Genomic DNA, 25,063 nt, shown 5'->3' on the forward strand with positions numbered 1-25,063 from the left:
AATTTGATCTGCTATAATTGCTGCTTCAGAGGGAGTGCCTTTTTAGCTGGTTAAGGATGTTCTCAGACAATGAGAAGGACATTAGGCAATTTTTCAGTTTAGGTATAGCCCATGATAGGCTTGTGTAGTACTATGAAGTTATAGAAACCTTCCATTTAGTGCTCTGGCTACAGATTCATGCAGGTATACTCTTCATTTGGCATCTTTCACTTGTCCATTTCTTGAGAGCAAATGCTGCAGTTGCTAAGCTTTCTCTTGGGGATTGTACTACTGATTGATATCCCAGAGTACAAATGTGCAGAAACTCTCTCGAAGAAAGTGGTAAAGAGCCTCTAACTATTGTTGCAGTATCTTGCCTCTTTAGATCCACTCTCCCCTTTTTCCCCTTTTTTTTAGTCCTAACATTTGATCCATGAGGTGTTATTACTCTACCATCACATCTCTTGCTGCTTTGCAAAAAATTTCCATTACAACAGCACTGTTAGTACTTGCATCCCACTATGGGTCTGCTGAGGCAATGTACTCTAACCAGTTATTGGTAAGAAGCTAAATATTCTATTGGGTTTATCATTCTAAATTTTAATTATGAAAATGTTAAAATTGGGTTATTACACTTACGGATAAGCATCTTAACAGGTATGCATTGTTTGGTCTATGGCCTTTGCACTATTTGAGATTAAAATATAAAATTATAACTTTGAATGAAGCCCTGTACAGTGGTTTTCATTCTCCTCCTGGTGTTTTTTTTTTTTTTGTGTGTTCCACTGTAAGTTCTATTATACTGCATTGATAACTGTGTTGCTAAGTAACATGATTACACCATATTTGTTGCTTAGGAACAAATGATTAACTGAACACTTGGTTCTAATAGTTTCCTTTTTGACATAGTTTTCAAAAAGGACCAGAGGTAGCAGGTAAATGCGAGATTATTTTAAGAAGCAACTCAATTAGGAATTCTGCAAACAAATAACAATTCTGTATGTTCTCATATTTCTGACTAATTTGCTGAATTATAATTTGAATTTTAATAAGTATCCAAATCTAGTTAGTTTTTTGCACTTTAAAAAAGGAGTTAAGAGGTTACAAGTGATAAATTAGAGGAGTCGGTTAAAATGTGTTTAATCAGGAAGATAGGAGAACTAAGTGCATAAAGTGAAGCACTGTGGACATCAAGTGAAGTTCCATAGAAGTAGTGACAGGTTTCTGCACTGATCGTGTGCTCTAATTCTTTTTAGCACTCTTCTATCCTGGATTGGGGGGAGGGGGCATTATGGCTATTGGGGGGGCACGTTATATTGGGGCTATGTACTGGGACTAATCTTCTTAAAGCACTGCCTTACAATTGCCACTGGATTTTTGCCTAGACCAGTGGTTCTCATATGCAGTTCTCTGTGGGTTATATGGGCACACACGGAGTCACATGAGTTACAGCTATGTGCCGATTGGGCTGCAAGCAGGCTGCGGGTTGAGAACCATTGGCCTAGACCTAGGCAGAGTGAGAGGAGGGCTGATACAATCTGCAGATTCAATAAAAATCACATATTTGGGCTCAGAAAAATGTTGTAGAGCACGAGCTGTCGTCATACCAAGTAGTGTAAGTGGCTTTGAAATGCTGGGCTTTTGACTTCTGAGTCATAAGTTCTGATCTTGGATCACTAGGTCACTACTGTGAGCTGTCCATTTGGTAGCGTATCTAAATAATATTATTAATTCACATTCTTTTATTAACATACATATCCAGATCCTTGGTGTCATTGCAATCTCAGTCCCAGATGTTTCTTCCAGAGTAGGGCTGAGGTACATGGGCTGGAAAGATCGTGTAGAGCAATCGTTTTCTTTCGGCGTATGCTTTTATGGCACTGTGGTGTTTTTCTTTGCACAAAATGGGGTTAGTCTTCAGATGGTATGTCTACACAGCAAAGAAAAAAATCACGGCTGGCCCGGGCCAGCTGACTTGGGCTTGTGCTGTGGGGCTATTTCATTGTTCTGTAGACTTCTAGGCTCCAGCCAAAGCCTGGAAGTCTACAGAACAATGAAACAGCCGCAGAGCCTAAGCCGGAGTCATCTGGCATGGGCCAGCCACAGGTTTTTCTTTGCTGTGTGGATATACCCAGAGTTAACAAATCAGCGCCTTTAATGAGTGCTAAGTACATTTGCTACAAATGTTTCTCGTCTAAATGTTTGATTCATTAAATAAGAACACTAAGCCTTTTTCTTTTTTCCTATAGTTTGAGGGTGGGTCTGGATATGGTAAGTTTATATTTATACATTTCACGCATGGTTTACTTTTTAGTATTATAAGGACTTGATGCATACGTTTAAATCAGACTATTCTTATGCAGGGGGTCGTGGATCATACGGTGATCTCGGTGGACCCATCATCACAACACAAGTAACGATTCCCAAAGATGTAAGTATTTTATTCTTTTTGTAATAGCTCTCTAAAACATCTTGCTCAAATTGTACAAATAAACCAGAAATATTTCAGATGCTCACCCTTTTTCTTTCTATGCTATATACATTTTTCCAAACTGCCACTCTTTGATTATTTGATCATTTTGTCGCTGCATTTTACAAAAATAATTAATAGTAAAACTTAGTATTTTACTGATCTTGAGCAATGAAAATAGACTAGTCAACTTGATTTTTTTGCTTAGTCAATTTGAATATTTCTCAAAGATGCTGCGAACAAATGGTGGCCACAAGGGAGCAATTTCCATTGGCACTTCTTTTTTTTTTTTTTTTTAATCTTAGAAACTACTGAGAGTAACACCTTGAATTCTGTAACTGCTTTTACAGAGAAATTTTATATTAAAATGTAAATGACTGGTTTTTTTTTTCCTAGTTGGCTGGATCTATTATTGGGAAAGGAGGTCAGAGGATCAAACAAATACGTCATGAATCAGGGGCTTCGATCAAAATTGATGAACCTTTAGAAGGCTCAGAAGACCGGATAATAACTATTACAGGCACACAGGATCAGATACAGAATGCACAATATTTACTGCAGAACAGGCAAGTTGAAGTTTTAATGTTGCACTCCCACTAAATTCTAAAGCTCTTCTTCTCTATTTATCTGATGTAGCTTTTAAAAGGCAGGGTTTTAAAAATATCTATATGAGGACCTGACTTCTACACTTGGTAGTTTTGCCTTTATTCTCTTTTGTTCTCCATTCTTACTAAAATGAAGACGCCCTCAAAACTAATCTTGCTGGAAGACGCCTTAACCAAGCAGTCCTCTCATTTCTCTGGTGAAAACTGCTGCAAAAACTACTTCTAATAAATTATATAGAGCCTGTAGAAAATATAGAAGATTTCAGTGTGTATGTTGGTCTAGTTCTGTGTGGAAGACTAGTGATTTTGTTGTTTTTAGATAACTAAATCGACAACAAATCGCAGTCTGCCATATTGCACAGGCCATCCCTCTACAGGACAAGTTGAAAACGATTGGTGCTGTTAATGCAGCATTTCACACCTTACTGGCATTACCTTGTCTTTTCTGCCAAATATTAACAGCTTTAGATTTAATTTGCTTAATTTTTCTGTATTAACATGTTGGCTAACTAGTAAATATTTTGTAATAATTGATTTGAATGTTGAACTTCAGAGTACTAATGCTTAAATGTGAATTAAACCTTTAGACTTTAAAAATATGCAAGTGTTTTGAGAACTTGTAATTTTGATTTTTTTAAAAAAAAAATGTGTGTAAATATTGATGCAAAATGTATGTTCAACCATTCTAATACATGCTTTTTTTTCTTTTTCTTTTATAGTGTGAAGCAGTATGCAGATGTTGAAGGATTCTAATGCAAGATATTTTTTCTTTTTTATAGTGTGAAGCAGTATTCTGGAAAGTTTTTCTAAGACTAGTGAAGAACTGAAGGAGTCCTGCATCTTTTTTTTTTATCTGCTTATGTTTAAAAAGCCAACATTCCTCTGCTTCATAGGTGTTCTGCATTTGAGGTGTAGTGAAAGCTTTGCTGTCCACCAGATGTAATGTTTTAGTTCCTTACAAATATTTGGGGGGGAAAACAGGGTGGTGCGCGAGACTAACATTGGAATTTTGAAACAGCAGCAGAGAGAGTGGTTTTTATTTTGGTTAGTTGGTGGTAATCTGTAATGTCTTTCTGTAACTATTGTGAACACCCTGCTTTATGTACACTGTATTTTTATTTTATTTTTTATTTTTTTTGAAGGGGGAGAATATTAGTAGTTCATGTTCCTGGCATCCATTCAGAGCAGTGTGCAGAATGTAATGCTCTTTTGTAAGAAATGTTTTATGATTTTTAAAATAAATTTAGTGAATCTATACTTGGTGGTCATTTTTTTTAGATATTCATGAAGGTAATATCTAAAATTGATGCTCTTTTTTGCCCCCCCCCCCCCCCCCCCCCAAGAAATTGTAATTGAAAATTGCTGTTAAGTTCTTCTGCTTCTGATACAGACTTGTGTTTTGGCAAATTAAAGTGTATTGGTGAAAATACCATGATTCAAAGCTTTGCTGTTTGGGAATAAATTGCAACATATGCAAAAGTTGGGTTGGGTTTGGGTTTGTTGCAAGTGTTTGTCCCTACTTATCTGATTTGCAGCACATTTGTCTATATTACTGACTGTATGTGAATAAAACCTTTAAAACTTTGTGATATCTGAGTTACAATGGTAGATTCCACCTGAAGTCTGGTCATTGATGGCCTTGCTGTATCAAATAACACTGTTACAGAGATGAAAGATGGTATACCTTTAATAAATACATTTTGATTGTTTTCACATCTTTCAATTGTATGAAGTAGACACTTCTGAAGAATTGGGAATTTGATAGATACTCTGTAACTTGTAAAAATATCCTGGTTTTTCATTGTGTACAGGCTTACATGAAACATTGTATTGTTTCCCTGTTGAATGTTGGATTATGTAGGGAACATTTGTGAGAAATTCAAAAAATGATGAAAGTACCTCTGGATATCTCATGTATCTTGGCATTTGTAGTGATAGTTTACAAGTTTTAATTTCACTTCCTAAATAAAAATGGAAAAAAAAACAAAACCCATCCACTTTACACACAGCTGGATCTGATAAATCCAGTTTGTGTGGATGCTTGTTTTAATTATTGAGATTTTTCACTTCAGCTACCCTCCCAAACCGCTATCAACATCTCTTCTGCGGCAAAGTTGTAGATACTATAAAGCTGGTTATCTTGTGTAGCTATTCTTACACATTGCTTTACTCAATCCTACTTAAACTAGAGCAATTTTTAGAGCGAAAACAAGAAATTGTCAGCTTCCTCATTTAAAATCGATGTAAAGCAGTGGTTCTCAAACTATTGTACTGGTGCCCCCTTTCACCCAGCAAGCCTCTGCGTATGACCCCCCCATAAATTAAAAACACTTGTGTATATATTTAACACCTTTATAAATGCTGGAGGCAAAGTGGGCCTTGGGGTGGAGGCTGAGTGCTTGAGACTCCTCATGTAATAACCTCACAGCCCCCGAGGGCTTCTAACCCCCAGTTTGAGAACCCCTGATATAAAGCATCAGTAGTGCTTTGGGTCTGTGTTAATGCTGCAAGTAGTTATTCCACTGAATAGCAGATACGGGGTTGCTGGTATTTTCTGTGCAGGAAAGGGCAGTGTCCAGCTATATTTTATTAAATGTGGACTGTCACAATACAGTGTAAATGAGTCTGAAACTGGTGTTACAGTTGTTAGCCTTTGGAGGCAGATAAATGAGTCTGAAACTGGTGTTACAGTTGTTAGCCTTTGCAGGCAGCTGGACCCCTTGTCAGCTAGACCAGTGATTCTCAAAGTGGGCTCGCAAAAAGAAAAGGAGTACTTGTGGCACCTTGGAGACTAACAAATTTATTTGAGCATAAGCTTTTGTGAGCTACAGCTCACTTCAGCGGATGCTGTAGCTCACAAAAGCTTATGCTCAAATAAATTTGTTAGTTGCCAAGGTGCCACAAGTACTCCTTTTCTTTTTGCGAATACAGACTAACATAGCTGCTACTCTGAAACCTGTCAAAGTGGGTTGTGACTCCATTTTAATGGGGTTGTCAGGGCCAGCATTAGACTTGCTGGAACCCAAAGCTAAAGCTTGAGCTCTACCCTCCCTTCCTCTTGCCCCATGTCGTAACTTTTATTGTCTGAAAGGGGTCACACTGCAATGAGCTCTGAGAACTCCTAGGTTGGAGTGACTTGCACATTGCAGGCTACAGAACCTCATCTGTCTTTTCCTGAAATAGACCCATAACTTCTGGCTCAAATCATGATCTAAAGGCTTTGAGTTACAGAGCATAGTGTCTTGTGTCCTTCTGACTACCAGAGGCTAACAAACGGCTTGTATGGGGGAACGTGACGCGGTATTTTGTTCACTTAAGCCTGTTGTAGGCATATAACGCTTTAAAATAAAACATGGTGCTTTCTGTGTTCAAATCGCTCTGCAAGCAACTGATTCTCCGCGCTGCAATATAATTCCATCAGAACTGCCTTTTTCTGCCTTCCCTGCATTCTCCTTTACCCCCAAATCAGCAGCTGGCCCTTCTCATTGCACCAGGAGTTACAGAGAGGGAAAGGTTTCAGAGTAGCAGCCGTGTTAGTCTGTATTCGCAAAAAGAAAAGGAGTACCCGTGGCACCTGAGAGACTAACAACTTTATTAGAGCATAAGCTTTCGTGAGCTACGGCTCACTTCATCAGAGTTTGGCAGAAGCTCCATAAAGAGTCCGTAAGGCGGCGTTAGTCTCACCACCCTCTGCTACAAACTGCGGGAAAGGCCAGGCCGCGCCCCCACTCCGTTAATCGACTCGCTCCCGCAGCCTGCGGCTGAGCTCCGAAGCTGGCGCCCGTCGTAGCGCCGCTGTTCTGCAAAGCAGGCACGTTCTCATTGGCGGCTGGCAGGAAGGGGCGGGCTATGCGCCGCTGTTTCTCGTTCTGTTGGCTAGTGTCATTGTTCTGACGCTCGCTGGGCGGAGCGCTCCTCGCCGGGCGCCCGCGCATCTGCCGAGCTAAGCCGGGGCCGCTCGTCCCCGCTGCAGCAGCGCCCGGCCGCGGCCGTTCGTGCTCCTGCCTTTCTGGTACGTTCTGCGGGGAGAAGTGCCCTGGCGGCCTGTAGCTAACCACGTGCAAGGGGTGGGGCCAACCTACCGCGAGACTTGGGTGATGCTGCTGAGGGCCCTGTGCCTGGTGGGCCCTCAGAGGCCCCTGGGTGACTCGGGATGTTTCTCTTTCCCTGTCGCTAGAAGGAGAGCCATGGAAGCCTTCCCGTCCCCTAAAGACTCTGCCAAGTTCATAGCCGAGAGCAGCCAAGACGTGCGCGTCGAAGAAGAGGGAGTGAGGAAAGTTGCAGAGGCTCTGTTTGACAAAGTCTCGGCAAAAGAGTTCAGTTTGGCTGCCTGGAAATCTCGTCACGAACTGAACCCTCAAGCAGTGAGTGATGATGCCGTGAACTGGGTGTTTCTTGCTGATACCCTTAACTTTTCCTTTTGGTCCGAGCGCGAAGACACTAAGTGTCTGGTGAAGTACAGAGGCAAGATGTACAGTGGTTACTGGTCTCTTTGTGCTGCAATCAACAGAGCACTTGATGCTGGTTAGTGCATAATTACTCTGAACTGTGGTGGAGCAGCATGGCTGCTATATGGTTGAGTTGCTTATTTCACTAAAAATCTGCATACCAGGTATCATTATGATGGGGGAAGGAGGAAATTCAAGACTGTCTCAGAGTCGGGTTCAAAGTTACTCCTTTATCCTGCAGATACATGGGGGTGAGCAGCTTGGTATACATGTGTAGTCCCATTAAGTTCACATGAGCTGAAATAGAAGGGCTCAAATAATACCCATTCTTACAGAAATTAAAGTAAACTGTTCAATCGTGTATCTGCAAAATAATTTCTATCTTGGGTTATATTTTTTCCTATTAATTATACTTTTGACAATTACGTAGTTATATGCATACGTGACTCCTGTTATTTCAGATACATACTTTGTAAAATTAATTTTGTATTTTTGTGATTACCAAGTAAACCTTGTCTACACTGAGGCTTCTCGGGAATTCTCTCCTGTTAATGTAACACCAATGCAGCTCTAGCAAGTCTAGAAACCACAGTAATAGAGGCAGAGAATCCTGTGGCACCTTATAGACTAACAGACATATTGGAGCATAAGCTTTCCTGGGTGAATACCCACTTCGTCAGATGCATGTAGTGGAAGTTCCCGGAGGCAGCTATAAATATGCCAGCAAGAACTAGGCTAGGGATAACAAGGTTAGCTCAGGTTTCAGAGTAGCAGCCGTGTTAGTCTGTATTCGCAAAAAGAAAAGGAGTACTTGTGGTACCTTAGAGACTAACAAATTTATTAGAGCATAAGCTTTCGTGAACTACAGCTCACTTCATCGGATGCATTTGGTGGAAAAAACAGAGCGGAGATTGATATATACACACACAGAGAACATGAAACAATGGGTTTATCATACACACTGTAAGGAGAGTGATCACTTAAGATAAGCCATCACCAGCAGCAGGGGGGGGAAAGTAGGAAAACCTTTCATGGTGACAAGCAAGGTAGGCTATTTCCAGCAGTTAACAAGAATATCTGAGGGACAGTGGGGTGGGGGGGAGAAATAACACGGGGAAATAGTTTTACTTTGTGTAATGACTCATCCATTCCCAGTCTCTATTCAAGCCTAAATTAATTGTATCCAGTTTGCAAATTAATTCCAATTCAGCAGTCTCTCGTTGGAGTCTGTTTTTGAAGCTTTTTTGTTGAAGGATAGCCACCCTCAGGTCTGTAATCGAGTGACCAGAGAGATTGAAGTGTTCTCCAACTGGTTTTTGAATGTTGTAATTCTTGACGTCTGATTTGTGTCCATTCATCTTTTACGTAGAGACTGTCCAGTTTGGCCAATGTACATGGCAGAGGGGCATTGCTGGCACATGATGGCATATATCACATTGGTAGATGCGCAGGTGAACGAGCCTCTGATAGTGTGGCTGATGTGATTAGGCCCTATGATGGCATCCCCTGAATAGATTATGGACAGAGTTGGCAACGGGCTTTGTTGCAAGGATAGGTTCCTGGGTTAGTGGTTCTGTTGTGTGGTGTGTGGTTGCTGGTGAGTATTTGCTTCAGATTGGGGGGCTGTCTGTAAGCAAGGACTGGCCTGTCTCCCAAGATCTGTGAGAGTGATGGGTCGTCCTTCAGGATAGGTTGTAGATCCTTGATGATGCGTTGGAGAGGTTTTAGTTGGGGGCTGAAGGTGATGGCTAGTGGCGTTCTGTTATTTTCTTTGTTGGGCCTGTCCTGTAGTAGGTGACTTCTGGGTACTCTTCTGGCTCTGTCAGTCTGTTTCTTCACTTCAGCAGGTGGGTATTGTAGTTGTAGGAATGCATGATAGAGATCTTGTAGGTGTTTGTCTCTGTCTGAGGGGTTGGAGCAAATGCGGTTATATCGTAGAGCTTGGCTGTAGACAATGGATCGTGTGGTATGATCTGGATGAAAGCTAGAGGCATGTAGGTAGGAAAAGCGGTCAGTAAGTTTCCGATATAGGGTGGTGTTTATGTGACGATCGCTTATTAGCACTGTAGTGTCCAGGAAGTGTATCTCTTGTGTGGACCTGTCCAGGCTGAGGTTGATGGTGGGATGGAAATTGTTGAAATCATGGTGGAATTCCTCAAGGGCTTCTTTTCCATGGGTCCAGATGATGAAGATGTCATCAATGTAGCGCAAGTAGAGTAGGGGCATTAGGGGACGAGAGCTGAGGAAGCGTTGTTCTAAGTCAGCCATAAAAATGTTGGCATACTGTGGGGCCATGCGGGTACCCATCGCGGTGCCGCTGATTTGAAGGTATACATTGTCCCCAAATGTGAAATAGTTATGGGTGAGGACAAAGTCACAAAGTTCAGCCACCAGGTTAGCCGTGACATTATCGGGGATACTGTTCCTGACGGCTTGTAGTCCATCTTTGTGTGGAATGTTGGTGTAGAGGGCTTCTACATCCATAGTGGCTAGGATGGTGTTTTTAGGAAGATCATCAATGGACTGTAGTTTCCTCAGGAAGTCAGTGGTGTCTCGAAGATAGCTGGGAGTGCTGGTAACATAGGACCTGAGGAGGGAGTCTACATAGCCAGACAATCCTGCTGTCAGGGTGCCAATGCCTGAGATGACTGGGCGTCCAGGATTTCCAGGTTTATGGATCTTGGGTAGCAGATAGAATACCCCAGGTCGGGGTTCTAGGGGTGAGTCTGTGTGGATTTGTTCTTGTGCTTTTTCAGGGAGTTTCTTGAGCAAATGCTGTAATTTCTTTTGGTAATTCTCAGTGGGATCAGAGGGTAATGGCTTGTAGAAAGTGGTATTGGAGAGCTGCCTAGTAGCCTCTTGTTCATACTCCAACCTATTCATGATGACGACAGCACCTCCTTTGTCAGCCTTTTTGATTATGATGTCAGAGTTGTTTCTGAGGCTGTGGATGGCACTGTGTTCTGCATGGCTGAGGTTATGGGGCTAGCGATGCTGCTTTTCCACAATTTCAGCTCATGCACGTCTGCGGAAGCACTCTATGTAGAAGTCCAGGCTGCTGTTTCGACCTTCAGGAGGAGTCCACCCAGAATCCTTCTTTTTGTAGTGTTGGTAGGAAGGTCTCTGTGGGTTAATATGTTGTTCAGAGGTGTGTTGGAAATATTCCTTGAGTCGGAGACGTCGAAAATAGGATTCTAGGTCACCACAGAACTGTATCATGTTCGTGGGGGTGGAGGGGCAGAAGGAGAGGCCCCAAGATAGGACAGATTCTTCTGCTGGGCTAAGAGTATAGTTGGATAGATTAACAATATTGCTGGGTGGGTTACGGGAACCACTGTTGTGGCCCCTTGTGGCATGTAGTAATTTAGATAGCTTAGTGTCCTTTTTCTTTTGTAGAGAAGCAAAGTGTGTGTTGTAAATGGCTTGTCTAGTTTTTGTAAAGTCCAGCCACAAGGCAGTTTGTGTGGAAGGTTGGTTCTTTATGAGAGTATCCAGTTTTGAGAGCTCTTTCGTAATCTTTCCCTGTTTGCTGTAGAGGATGTTGATCAGGTGGTTCCGCAGTTTCTTTGAGAGTGTGTGGCACAAGCTGTCAGTATAGTCTGTGTGGTATGTAGGTTAGCTCAGTCAGGGAGGATGAGGCCCTCTTCTAGCAGGTGTGAACGCTAAGGGAGGAGAAACTGCTTTTGTAGTTGGCTAGCCATTCACACTCTTTGTTTAATCCTGAGCTGATGGTGTCAAATTTGCAAATGAACTGAAGCTTGGCAGTTTCTTTGAAGTCTGGTCCTGAAGCGTTTTTGCTGCAGGATGGCTACCTTTAAATCTGCTAGCGTGTGTTCCGGGAGACTGAAGTGTTTTGCAGGTTTTTGTATATTGCCATTCCTAATATCTGATTTATGTCCACTTATCCTTTTACGTAGGAACTGTCCAGTTTGGCCAATGTACATAGCAGTGGGGGCATTGCTGCCACATGATGGCGTATATTATATTGGTGGACTTGCAGGTGAATGAACTGGTGATGATGTGGCTGATCTGGTTAGGTCCTGTGGTGGTGTCGCTGGTGTAGACAAGTGGGCAGAGTTGGCATTGAGGTTTGTTTGGTTTGGAGTCCAGGAACTCCACTGGCCATCACATACAGTCCTCAGCTAAAAGCTCTCCAACGCATCATCAGTGATCTACATCCCATCCTGGACAACAATCCCTCACTTTCACAGGCCCTGGGAGGCACGCCAGTCCTCGCCAAGAGAAAACCCGCCAACCCGAAGCATATTCTCACCGTCAGCGACACAATGGACCATAGTAACTCTAACTCAGGAACCAATCCATGCAACAAACCTCGATGCCAACTCTGCCCACATATCTACGCTGGCGACACCATCGAAGGACCTAACCAGATCAGCCACACCATCACCAGTTCATTCACCTGCACGTCCACCAATGTAATATACGCCATGATGTGCCAACAATGCTCCTCTGCTATGTACATCGGCCAAACTGGACAGTCCCTACGTAAAAGGATAAATGGACACAAATCAGATATTAGGAATGGCAATATACAAAAACCTGTAGAACACTTCAGTCTCCCTGAACACACACTAGCAGATTTAAAGGTAGCCATCCTGCAGCAAACAAACTTCAGGATCAGACTTCAGAGAGACTGCTGAGCTTCAGTTCATTTGCAAATTTGACACCATCAGCTCAGGATTAAACGAAGTGTGAATGGCTAGCCAACTACAAAAGCAGTTTCTCCTTCCTTAGTGTTCATACTTCAACTGCTAGAAGAGGGCCTCATCCTCCCTGATTGAACTAACCTCGTTATCCCTAGCCTGGTTCTTGCTAGCATATTTATACCTGCCTCTGGGAATTTCCACTACATGCATCTGACGAAGTGGGTATTCACCCACGAAAGCTTATGCTCCAATATGTCTGTTAGTCTATAAGGTGCCACAGGACTCTTTGCTGCTTTTTACAGATCCAGACTAACACGGCTACTCCTCTGATACTTGACACAGTAAAAGAAACACCTGTACCTGGTGTAGGCTGGTGGTTCCACAGTTGCTATCACTGAAGGAGTGCTAGCCCAATGGTGAAGGTATGGCCAAAAATTCTCTGTGTGGGTCTAGTAAAATGTCATAATGAAGAAACCACAATGAGTGCATACAAATAAGGGGAAAGCTATAAGGATATTTTATGTGGATTCAGAATGACTGGCATTAAAATAAAGTAAAAATAGGAGTAAGAATCAGGTGCTGATATTTGCATGGGAATATTTATTTAAACCTCAAATCAAGTGTTGAAGACTAGTAGAAGTGAGGAAAGACACAGAAGAAAGAGAAGAAATGTACTATGATGACCTGCTATTGGGAGCTGTTATGTATAGGAGTCTACAGACCTAATAAAGCACTGTCTCCATGTAAAACCAAACTTAACAGTTGTTTGAATACTTGATTCATCTTAATTTGTAAACATTACTTTCTAGTGTACAGGTATAATATAACCACTCCAGTTCTCAGTGTATTATTATTTCGCAAATGCCTGTGTAACATGATGTTCTAAAAGGTTTTGTTTTTATTTTTCTGAAGGAATACCTATTACCAGTGCAGCATATTACGCCACTGTGACACTTGAGCAGGTTAGACATGTATTTCGCTCTGACACAGATGTCCCCATGCCTTTGATTGAAGAGAGACATCGTATTCTGAAAGAAACTGGGACAATTCTGCTTGAGAAGTTTGGAGGCTCTTTCGTCACCTGTGTTAAAATGAGTGAGAAAAGTGCTCAGAAACTACTGCGTATTGTAGTAGAGAATTTTCCTTCTTACAGAGATGAGGCTACATTTAAGGTAAGTTAGTTCTGCTGGAGAATTTTGAACTTCAAAAGAGCACACTTATTATGAATGTACCCCAAACCTATTGTTAGGCTGTCCATGAAAACTTTTTTTTTTTAAATGCCAACAGGTCAAATTTTGTCAGAATTGAGGTCTTGTGAAAACAAGCTTTCATAAAATCAAAGACTAATAGAAACGCTGCTGTGAAATCTTTTTATATTTGAATTTCAATGTTAACAATTCTTCTGCTGTGTTTGCAATCCAAACATTATAGCATGGTGTTAGTGCTTGAGAACCTGAAAGTGAAATTGACTAATCAATTTTTGCTGATTTTTCTCTCCTGTAAAAAGCAAACAGCATGTAGTGAAAAGCAAATCTGATATTTTAATGGGTTTTTAATAATATTTAATCATTAGTAATATAGGGAACTTTTTTTTGTAAAGAAATTAATAATTTTAAGATGTGGTAAAATTGTGTTTTATCTATAAAGCTAACAATAGATAACAAAATTACAAGAATTACTTTAAAACTCACTTGCTTAAGTAAAGCCTTTGTGCTCCAGGGATGGCCAACCTGTGGCTCTGGAACCACATGCAGCTCTTCAGAAGTTTTTATATGTGGCTCCTTGTATAGGCACCAACTCCGGGGCTGGAGCTACAGTCGCCAACTTTCCAATGTGCCAGGGGAGCTCATTGCTCAACCCCTGGCTCTGCCACAGGCCCTGTCCCCACTCACCCCTTCCCACCCCCTCCCTGAGCCTGCCGTGCTTTCACTCCTCTTCCCGCCCCCCCCCCAGCCTCCTGCATGCCACAAAACAGCTGATCAGGAGGGAGGGAGAGGCGGTGGTTGGCGGGGCTGTCAGTGGGTGGGAGGCGTTGGGAGCGGGAAGGGGGAACTGATGCGGGGGGGGGGGGGTGAGCTGCTGATGTATTACTATGGCTCTTTGGCAATGTAATTGGTAACTTCTGGCTCCTTCTCAGGCTCAGGTTGGCTACCCCTGCAATAGGGACTGCCTTAATTACTTGCACTGATAAATAATTCCTGTACTAGTCAGTGATGCATTCCTTATGGATGATGCACACTTTTTTGAGTAAAAGCACAGAGTTTATTTTCCTTCTTCTGTTTGTTTGCTCTTCACCACTCTTGTTTGTATGTATGTATTGTAGGAGTGACAGTTCCCAATCAAATCAGGGTCCCATTGTACCAGGGTCTATATAAACACACAGGAAGAGATGATTCCAGCCCCTGAAAGTGCATATTCTGCTCCTACTAACTCTATTTTTCCTTTTATCTGAGGGTATGTCTACACTACCAAATTAGATCGATTTTATAAAAGGCGATTTTTAGAAATCGATTTTATACAGTTGATTGTGTATGTGCCCACTAAGTGCATTAAGTCAACGGAGTGTGTCCTCAATACCGTGGCTAGCATCGACTTACAGAGCAGTCTCCGCTGCCCATTGGAATTCTGGGTTAAGCTCCCAATGCCTGTTGGGGCAAAAACATTGTCGAGGGTGGTTTTGGGTTCATGTAATCAGTCACCCTTCCCTCCATGAAAGCAATGACAGACTATTGTTTTGCGCCGTTTTTCCTGGGTTACCCATGCAGACCCCATACCACAGCAAGCATGCAGCCTGCTCAGCTCACCGTTGCTGATGTGAGCATTGTAAACACCTTGCGCATTATCCTGGAGTATGTGCAGAACTGGGCTAAGAGACGCCAGCACAAGGACGATTGTGATACCATGGGCTGTGGCAATTGGGACATCATGGTGGCAGTGGGGCTGGTTGATGCAGTGGAACGCCGATTCTGGGCCCAGCAAACAGATTGGTGGGACCACATAGTGTTGCAGGTATGGGATGATTCACAGTGACTGCAAAACTTCTGCATGCATAAGGCCACTTTCCTTGAACTTTGTGAGTTGCTTTCCCACACCCTGAAGTGCAGAAATACCAAGATGACAGCTGCCCTGACAGTTGAGAACCGAGTGGCGATAGCCCTGTGGAAGCTTGCAACGCCGGACTGCTACCGGTCAGTCGGGAATCAATTTGGAGTGGCAAGTCTACTGTGGGGACTGCTGTGATCCAAGTAGCCAGTGCAATCACTGACGTTCTGCTATCAAGGGTAGTGACTCTGGGAAATGTGCAGGTCCTACTGAATGTTGATAGGCTTGCCTGAGCTCCTTGACTTTCATGTGGCACTGCTGTGTCCCTGTGCGATTTTGGTATATATATTTCTTCTTTTTGATCGGAATTCGGCCTGCACAGATTCTTCTCCCCATACAGCAATAGGATCCAGTGTCTCCCTTTTGGTCCATGCTGGAGCTTGTTTGCGATTCTGGGGGAGACTGCATGGTCACATGCTGCTAAGCTCGCCACACTGACCAAACAGGAAATGAAATTCAAAATTTCCCAGGGCTTTTCCTGTGTACCTGGCTAGTGCATTTGAGTTCAAAGCGCTGTCCAGAGCGGTCACATTTGAGCGCTTTGGGATAGCTCTCGGAGGCCAATACCATTGAATTGCATCTGCACTTCGACCCAGCAAGATCGATTTTAGCGCTACTCCCCTTTGTTGGGGAAGAGTACAGAAGTCGATTTTAAGAGCCCTTTGGGCCGACAGAACGGGGTTGGTTGTGTAGACGCATTCATTTTAAAATCGACCTAACACAGCTAAATTCGACCTAACCCCATATGTAGACCAGGGCTGAGGCTCCAGCTTTTTTTTTTTTCTTTCCCTTCTCCCCATTTTTTAAGGATTTCAACAGCCACTGAAGACATTTTTATTTTAATGGAGTATAACAATTGACCCCAGCTGGGGATCTGCCCCTTGACTCCTGTTGATTTCAGTGTGTGTTCTGGCCTTCAGTAGGTGATGTTTTATTTCTTTCTGTGGCTTCCTACTGAGAAAGGAGATGTCTTCTGTATGGGAAACGGTTGAGATGAGTTTGAATTATTATTTATGCAGGATATTACTATATTAATTTAATCATAGATTTCTGTATTAAATCTAAAACCAGGTAGTATTTATACAGATGCTCTAAACATGTCTAAAAACTAAATAATAAGCAATTTACTACATCCAAACAGTAACAAAACATTTTATAAGCATTTGATCAGGATACTTACAAACAGGTTATTGGTTAGCTCTAGCATGGTCAGACTGGTATTAGCAACGAATGCTTTAAGAGTTTCCCTTCTTTATACCTTTTTAACAAATAAGGGATGTCATTGCCTATTATTGGACCTTAGCTAAGGCCAGATGGAGTTTCTTTTATAGCCAATTATTTACTGCACCTGGTACCCAATTAACCATGTTTTATTTCTGTTGTTTAGCCTGAATCTTAAATAAGATAACACTGGTATTTGAAGGGTCACTATTTCTTCTACATTCACATCAGCCATACAAAGAAGAGCAACAACTATATCTTTCTACATTTAGATGGTTAAGCCAGATAATTGCATCTGGACTAGCAGAGTGTATTGCTCTGATGCCTCCTTTTGTATTTGAGAATCGGGCATTGAGTTGTTATATGTTCCATGGTCTGTTCTGCGTGACCCCAGTCGCACGCTGGAGAGTCTTTAATTTTCCATTTGTACAGCAAATATCTGCATCATGATTTGTGTGGATGTGGTTTGGGTTTCTCATGAGCTTCGTGGAAGATCAAAACCAGGGATCTTCTGCATTGGGTCTTTCACAGGGCATTTATTTGTGACTTTTTTTGAATTCCTTTCTGCTTTCCAAGCTTCATCAGTGTTGAAGTAACATTTGTTGAAGCTTAAATGCGTGGGGTCCAAAAGTGCTTATGTGACCAAGTGGTGGTGAGGGATGGTGTTAAGGTCCTGGTGGATGGAAAGACTTCATTTTCCATGGTCCTCTGGAATTCCCAAAGTGTTGTTGTGGCATTGCTCCTCCATCCATTCGCTGCAACATGCAACCGTACTGGCAGCCAAGGTTTTGGGGTTCACTTGAGGGTTGCAGTGATGCACTGCATAGCAGTGTTCAGTTGGACAGCAACAAGTTGAATATCGCTACTTCTGGTCCATACCAGCACACAGTACTCCGCTACGGAGTACACAAGGACTGTTGTCCCCAGCACCAGTGGTGAGCTGGAGCCAGTTCTCATTAGTTCGTGCGAACTGGTGGTTAAATTTTGAACCAGTTTTAGAACCGGTTGTTAACCTGATTCCCTGCAGGGGGCGCTGAGGCTTTGATGGGCTCTGGCTGGGAAGTGATGTGATTCCTCCTCCCGATGCTGCCTGGTGGGTCCCTGGCTGCTCTGCTGGGCCTGGGCTGTGTCCTGCTGCTCTCCCCAGGAGTATCCCCAGCCACCCCCTGCCCTACCCGCAGCCAGCCCTGCCTCCAGCCACCCCCCGCAGCCAGCCCCTGCTGCACCCCTTGCCCTGCCTGCAGCCAACCTTGTCCCCAAACACCCCCTGCCCTGCCTCCAGCCACCCCTGCCCTCAGCCAGCCCATCTCCAGTCACCCTTGCACCCCCTGCCCCACCCGCAGCCAGCCTGTCTCCAGCCACCCCTGCACTCTCTGCCTACAGCCAGCCCTGCAACCCCTGCCCTGTCTCCAGCCAGCCCTGCATCCTCTGCCTGCAGCCAGCCCCTGCCGCACCCTCTGCCCTGCCCGCAGTCAGCTCCTGTCTCCAGCCAACCCTGTACCCCCCCACCCTGCCTGCAGCCAGCTTCTGTCTCCAGTCAGCCTCTGCTGTACCCCCTGCCTGCAGCCAGTCCCTCTTCAGCCACTCTCGCACCCCTGCCCTGCCTGCAGCCAGTCCCTCTTCAGCCACTCTCGCACCCCTGCCCTGCCTGCAGCCAGGCCCTGCCGCACCCCCTTGCCTTCAGCCAACCCCGCACCCCCTGCCCTGCCTCCAGCCAGCCCCTGCCGCACCCCCTGCCTTGTCTCCAGCCAACCCCTGCCGCACGCACCCCCTGCTCTGCCCACAGCCTGCCCCGTCTCAGCCAACCCTGTCTCAGCCAGCCCCACACCCCCTTGTCTCTAGCCAACCCCGCACCTTCCTGCCTCCAGCCAGCTCTGCACCCGCTGCCCTGCCTCTAGCCAGGTCCGAACCCCCCTGCCTGCAGCCAGCCCCTGCCTCACCCCCTGCCTTGTCTCCAGCCAACCCCTGCCGCACGCACCCCCTGCCCTGCCTCCAGCCAGCTCCGAACCCCCCTGCCCTGCCTCCAGCCAGCCCTGCCCCACGCCTCTGTCTGCAGCTGGCCCCACGTCCACTGGTGCCCTGCAGTTCCCAGGGCAGTAACCCTGCACACCTGCTTCAATGAGGGGGGCAGGGAGCAGCTGGGACCCACACATGTGCAACTCTAGTGTGACCAGACAGCAAGTGTGAAAAATCAGGACAGGGGCTGGGGGGGGGGTAGTAGGAGTTTATATAAGAAAGACCCCAAAATCAGGACTGTCCCTATAAAATTGGGACATCTGGTCACCCTAGCACACCCCAGAGACTGGCAGGGACCCACACATGTGAAACGGAGTTCATCTCTAGTTCAGGCCCATCTTTAAAAAAAAAAAAAAAAACTTTAGGCAGGGTTAACATACGTCCGTATTTTCCCGGACAGGTCAGGCTTTTTGGTTCTTAAATTGCCGTCTGGGAGGAATTCCTCCCGGGAAAATATGGACATATGGTAATCCTGTTGGTACAAAAAATACATACTGGGACACATCCCTTAAATCGGAACTTTTTATAGGGAACTGGTTGTTAAGATTTTGGCAGCTCATCACTGCCTAGCACTGATGCTCGCCTGCTTGTACTTGCCAGTTTCTGGACCAGGTTGACCCTTGTCTTTGTCTTGGCAATTATCTTCTTCAGATGGTTATGGAAGGTTAGTGTGATATCCAGCTTCACTCCGAGATAGCCAGAATGGGATCATGACACAGTGTTGCCGCACAAGTTACTACACGTTTTACAACAACTCTTCTTTCTCGCAGTCTTATTCTTTTGGTCATTTGTGTTGGATCTGTTGCTAATATCCCAACTCAATTTAAAATCATAGTTCATCCAAATCTAATGTGGGCCTATATTCTACAAGAGGTCCACCCTAACTAGTTTCTGAACTTACTATGCTGTTCACTTTTAAACAGTTCAAAGCATATTCTTTCTCCTTTCAGCAGATATATTTCTGATTAAAGGATAAACACTTTACTGGAAAGTGATAAGCAGAATAAGCTGCTTATCTGTATAATGACAAAATATGTTTATGTAACCTTCACAAGAGTCTGAATGCTTAATGAGTCTTGCATTATAAATAGCAGCTGCAAACAAACTGCAGAATGAAAATCAGTCACAAACACTGACATTGCACCATAAACATTTACACGATCAAAGGCTTTGCATTAGTGCAATAAACTCTCTCTGGCTTTTTGCCAGGCAGCTCTGAAGGTGGATGAAACACTGCTGCCAAAATTTGTACTCTGGTTGTAACAAAACCAGTGCTACAAGTTGAGAGACGGTCCCAGTTTTCACATTATCAAGGTTGTTTTTGTGGCAGAAGACTGAGGTGTCACAAGGTAGGACCATGACACTGATACAGGATCAGGAAGTAGCAGAGAATGAAGTTGGATGGGGGAGGAATCCTGAAAGCAAATCAAATTTCCCTAATAACACTTAAGAACAAAAATGTAATGTGCATTAGTGTCTCACGTTCATATTAAAAAGTATAACTAAAATAGATTTCAGCTTTTCTCAGTCATGCTCTGATTTTCTAGGGGAATTTTTAAAACTAAGACAATATGTCCCCAATTCTATAGGCACAAGTTTCACAAAATGTACTACATACAAGACACTTTGTTGCTAAAATTACAGACATCAGAGTTCCTTATTGTCCTTATGTTCTTAAAGACAAATTACAAACCAAATAAGGTGTCTTTTCTGTTTTGCATAATGACAGGTTTCAGAGTAGCAGCTGTGTTAGTCCGTATTCGCAAAAAGAAAAGGAGTACTTGTGGCACCTTAGAGACTAACAAATTTATTAGAGCATAAGCTTTCGTGAGAAAGGTTTTCCTCCTTTCCCCCCCTGCTGCTGGTGATGGCTTATCTTAAGTGATCACTCTCCTTACAGTGTGTATGATAAACCCATTGTTCCATGTTCTCTGTGTGTGTATATAAATCTCCCCTCTGATTTTTCCACCAAATGCATCCGATGAAGTGAGCTGTAGCTCACGAAAGCTTATGCTCTAATAAATTTTAGTCTCTAAGGTGCCACAAGTACTCCTTTTCTTTTTCTGTTTTGTTTGTGCCCTTAATATTAATAGACTGCCCTCCCTCTCTTTCACCCCGGCCCCAAAAAAACAAACAAAAAAACAGTTGCTGTTATAGACCACAATTAAGCAAGAACTTAAGTGCTTTGCTAAACTGGAAACCAGAGCCATATTACTTGTGAATCACTGTTGTACTCAAAATCATTGCTGTATTTGAAATGTGTCCCAGATTTTTGAGATTCACACTGGAGGAGTCTCATGCCTGCCAGTTAAACCATGGAATCCTTTCAAAGCAGTGACCCATGAATGATGCATATACATATCCCTCGCGTCCAACATTCTGGAACTGTAAAATCCTCACTCCCTAGCAATCCACCTTTTCTCTGATTTAGTGCTATAAGCATTATCATACCTTAAATACTCAGTTAGCAGCAACTAGCATTGGTACTTGAGGTACATGGTACTTAAGGCCTCTCTCTGATTCTCAAGATGAGTTTTATTGGTAGGTCAGAATTAGTAAGGGTTCTGATGGTTCCAGCTGTTTTTCCTCTTTTCATTGGGGAGTAGGGATTACCATCCAATCCCACAATGGACTTCCACTGCCAAAACTGATAGTTGGCCCAACTTCCCTCTGAAACAATGTGAGAAAGCAGTTCAAATGGTAACACTATTTCCCTAAAGATATATGCTTCTTCCTGGACTAACTGCCAACAACAACCCTAGCTAATTTTGCTCTGTCCAACAGACAAGTTATGAAGGCTTAGAGGGAGATGGGGTCACTATGGTAGAGTTTTGGGAAGGATAAAAAGTGCATGCATGCCAGGGCCTGAAAACTACTATCATAGTCTAGCTGTGCTTTAATTTCTTTTGAAAAGATAAGTGTTGGAAATTGTTGTTTATACGAATACGAATGTCCTTTGAGGGTACTTAGGTGGAAGAAGGTACGCTTTTCATTTAAAGATGAACTTGCATCCATTTATTATAACGAGGATCAAATCTGAAGACTGTGTCAACCGCTGTTTTTCCTTTCGTATCGTAATTGCTCTGTCCACCAACTACATAAAGGAAAAACAGCGGTTGACACAGTCTTCAGATTTGATCCTCATTATAATAAATGGATGCAAGTTGCATCTTTAAACGAAAAGCGTACCTTCTTCCACCTAAGTGCCCTCAAAGGACATTTGTTTGCAGTTGGTGGTCGAAATGCAGCGGGTGAACTAGGTTTCTTTGGAAAATTGTGTTGAGGTTGGGCGGATTGCCAATACGTACAATCTCACAGAAGTGGATAAATACGTTAATTTCATTCTGAAGAACTTCCCCGCATTATTAAGTACTGGTGAGTTTGTGAAACTCCCCTTTGAACGTCTTGCCTTTGTGCTTCAAGCAATAGCCTTAAGCACTGCACTGAGCTCGAACTCTTCAAGGCTGCTTGTCGCTGGCTACGGTATGAGGAGCCTCGAATGGAATATGCTGCAAAACTAATGAAGAACATCAGATTTCCACTGATGAACCACAGGATCTTATTAATTATGTACAAACAGTGGATTTCATGAGAACTGACAATACATGTGTGAATTTGCTTTTGGAAGCCAGCAATTACCAAATGGCTCCAAGTAGTGTAACTTATGGACAATAAACCATTGTTACTTAATAACCTGAAATCACAGTAATTCCCATGGACAATAAACCAATATTATTCAGGTTTCAGAGTAGCAGCCATGTTAGTCTGTATCCACAAAAAGGAAAGGAGTACTTGTGGCACCTTAGAGACTAACAAATTTATTTGAGCATAAGCTTTTGTGAGCTACGGCATCCGATGAAGTGAGCTGTAGCTCACGAGAGCTTATGCTCAAATAAATTGGTTAGTCTCTTAAGGTGCCACAAGTACTCTTTTCCTTTTTGCAATATTATTCAATAACCTGATATCACAGTATATCACTTGTCCACTTCCGTAAGTTCAGGTGTATTTCTTGTTTAAGGGGTTTTTGCATATAAAATTTTCATTTGGTTCTACAATGGTTTTTACTGGAATGTATAGGAGGATACTGTATTCTGTTTAACTAGCTATCCTTAGTTGAATAAGCATAATAATTGTTTCCTTTAACGAAATTAAGTCTCTGAATACCTACATCTCTCAGGTGCCTAAACAGTTGTATTCTTATTTTCTGTCAGGGTAAAAAGGTGTCTTTTTATAAACGGGCACAAATACTAGTGGCTGATACCTGGAGCGCATTGGAAGGGAAAGGAGATGGCTGCTTCAGTGACATTTCTAGTCTGACTATATTTGCTGACTATAGGATCCCTCAAGTCCTTGTTCACCTGGGAGCAATGAGATATTCTGATGAACTGATGAGGAAACTCTGTGAAGGTTTGCAACTCCTTTATTGCATCAAGTGTGTTTGTGGTTCATCAGCGTTTATGAATATTAATTTTGTAGTGTAGAGATGATTAGCATCTATGAAAGAGGTTTATATGAGGTTTTTTCCTTTTGGTATGCAGAGTTATTCTCTAGTGATGGGGGGGAGTGGGAAAGTACATTCTCTAAAGAACTGGGATGAAAAGGATGGCAGGAGGCGCTCTTCTCATCTTGTATAAATATAAAACTGTACATTTATTTGGATTAAACACTACTAAGGCTGGATTTAAAAGGAGGTATACCAGTTGAATACTGAGCAGCTGTAGGGCTGGTGCCATTTTCAACAAGGTTATAGCTGCCACTCCAGTTTGTGGCTTAGCTTGAGAAGCACTGCTCTATCTGATGTAGGGGACCGGCAATTTTTTTTTTCCTGTGTGCGTGCAGACCGGCACCGGTCCACAGACCACCACTTTGACTAGCACTGGCTTTAGAGTATGTCTACACTGCAGTTAGACACCTGCAACTGGCCCATGCCAGCTGACTGACTCATATGGCTTGGGCTAAGAAGCTGTTAAATTGTGGTGTAGACATTCAAGCTCAGGTTGGAGCTCTAGCCTAAGCTTGAATGTCTAACTGTAATTAAACAGCCCCTTAGCCTGAGCTCCATGAGTCAGTCAGCTGGCATGTGCCTGCCACAGGTTTTTAATTCAAGTGTAAATATACACTTAGTGAGTCCCTTCCTGTACTTGAAAAAACAGGGTGGGGACAGTCATTTACCTCAAACTGCTAACAGCGTGTGTGTGTGTGTGTGTGTGTGTGTGTGTGTGTGTGTGTGTGTGTGTGTGTGTGTGTGAGAAAAGAACAGTAATATAGAAACATAAAGGTATTTTGTTAGTTATTTTGTAAATATATCCATGTAAAGTGAAATTCTGAAGACCATATAAGCAAATTCTCTCTGGAGTCATAGTAAAGGCATAGCTATTGTAGTCATTAGAATAAATGGGTCCCTTTACATCTGGCAGTCCTTTAGTCATGTCCACTGACAGCTGCCTCTATTCTAATCTGTAATGTGTTTTGTCAATACATGATAGCACACTTATATCCAGCAAATACAGCTTCCTTATTGTGTTTTTATTTATTTTATTTATTGAGTCTCTGTGGCCTTCTAGTGCTGGGTGATATTCAGATTCTGTTGCCATACAGTGGTGGATACATAATTGTCAGACTCTTGTCAGAAAAAGATAGACTGGAATTGCAATAACAGGAGTAAAGTGTATTCATAAATGTGTGCAGCTTGAATAGCATCTGCCTGCAGCACTTCTGACTTTGAATAGTTCTGTAGTATTTGGATTTGCTTGTATATCAACCCTTCCCTCATCCGTGGCCACCTAGTGCTGTATTTTAGAAAAAACTACAATATATAGGACATCTCAGTAGATGGGAGTTTAACAATGCAAAAACTCATAAATATACACAGAAAAACAAAATGAAACCCCTAGAAAATGCACAGGCTGAACTTTCTTGATTTTTTTTTTTTTTTTTTAGTGCAGTATATTAAATCTGAAACTCTGATTTATATTTAACTATATGTAGCTTAAAGAGAAAATGTATACCATTTTGTGACTCCTGTCTTCTGTTCCACTGAACATTAATTGAAGTGCTCTCTACTCTGTTCTATAGGAGTAATGTTCCAGTCAGGAGATCAACAAGAAGTGGAGATCCGAGGTTGTTCTATTTGGTGTTGTGGATTGATTTGTGATCACCTGCTGGAACTTTATAAGAAGAAGGGACAAAACATGAGTGAAAGAATCAATGCAGTTCTTCTTGATTATTATCTATGGGACTATGCCCAGGATCACAGAGAAGATATGAAAGAAATTCCAATTCATCGTGTACGTGGCATATACTACTAACAACACCAATTTTATAGATCTGTCACTGAAGCATCATGCAGCTTTGTTACTTAATTTGTAGCTTTTTATATACTGACTTGAAGCATTCAGTAGAAAGTTAAATACCTGTTCTCTGATATATTAACACTTTGTCCATCACTGCGGTTGTGTAGTAGTACTCCATAGAGTTCACATGCAGGGAAGGCCTATTTTTTGTATTCAATAAATAATTGTACTTGAAATAAAACTAAGAGATCTGGATTTATAT

At 42.7% G+C, this 25,063-nt stretch overlaps 2 protein-coding genes across 8 annotated transcripts in view; both read left to right on the plus strand.

Annotated features, from left to right (window-relative positions):
- Positions 1-4,309, plus strand: part of HNRNPK (heterogeneous nuclear ribonucleoprotein K) — a 26,793-nt gene extending 22,484 nt beyond the window's left edge. For 3 of the 5 annotated variants that reach the window (XM_043515126.1, XM_038403886.2, XM_038403885.2), the window contains 4 exons: positions 2,229-2,250; positions 2,328-2,410; positions 2,846-3,015; positions 3,774-4,309. In XM_043515126.1, coding sequence (XP_043371061.1) covers positions 2,229-2,250; positions 2,328-2,410; positions 2,846-3,015; positions 3,774-3,807 — 309 coding nt within the window. In that variant the 3' untranslated portion in view covers positions 3,808-4,309. The remainder of the gene's footprint in view (positions 1-2,228; positions 2,251-2,327; positions 2,411-2,845; positions 3,016-3,773) is intronic. The other 2 variants (XM_038403890.2, XM_038403889.2) reach the window with 1 other exon arrangement.
- Positions 4,310-7,042: 2,733 nt separating this feature from the next.
- On the plus strand, positions 7,043-25,056 carry C5H9orf64 (chromosome 5 C9orf64 homolog). 3 transcript variants are annotated; one of them, XM_043515127.1, is made up of 5 exons: positions 7,043-7,066; positions 7,232-7,578; positions 13,160-13,341; positions 22,720-22,915; positions 24,584-25,056. In XM_043515127.1, the coding sequence occupies exons 2-5, from the start codon at positions 7,242-7,244 to the stop codon at positions 24,814-24,816; spliced, it is 948 nt and encodes a 315-aa protein (XP_043371062.1). In that variant the 5' UTR covers positions 7,043-7,066; positions 7,232-7,241; the 3' UTR covers positions 24,817-25,056. The 3 variants fall into 3 exon arrangements, with proteins under 3 accessions (XP_043371062.1, XP_038258451.1, XP_043371063.1); XM_038402523.2 differs by having other exon boundaries at positions 7,046-7,066; positions 13,082-13,341; XM_043515128.1 differs by lacking the exon at positions 7,043-7,066 and adding an exon at positions 12,472-12,591 and having other exon boundaries at positions 7,439-7,578; positions 13,082-13,341.
- The last annotated feature ends 7 nt before the right edge of the window (positions 25,057-25,063 follow it).

Source organism: Dermochelys coriacea, chromosome 5 (assembly GCF_009764565.3).
Source record: "Dermochelys coriacea isolate rDerCor1 chromosome 5, rDerCor1.pri.v4, whole genome shotgun sequence".
Lineage (NCBI taxonomy): Eukaryota > Metazoa > Chordata > Testudines > Dermochelyidae > Dermochelys > Dermochelys coriacea.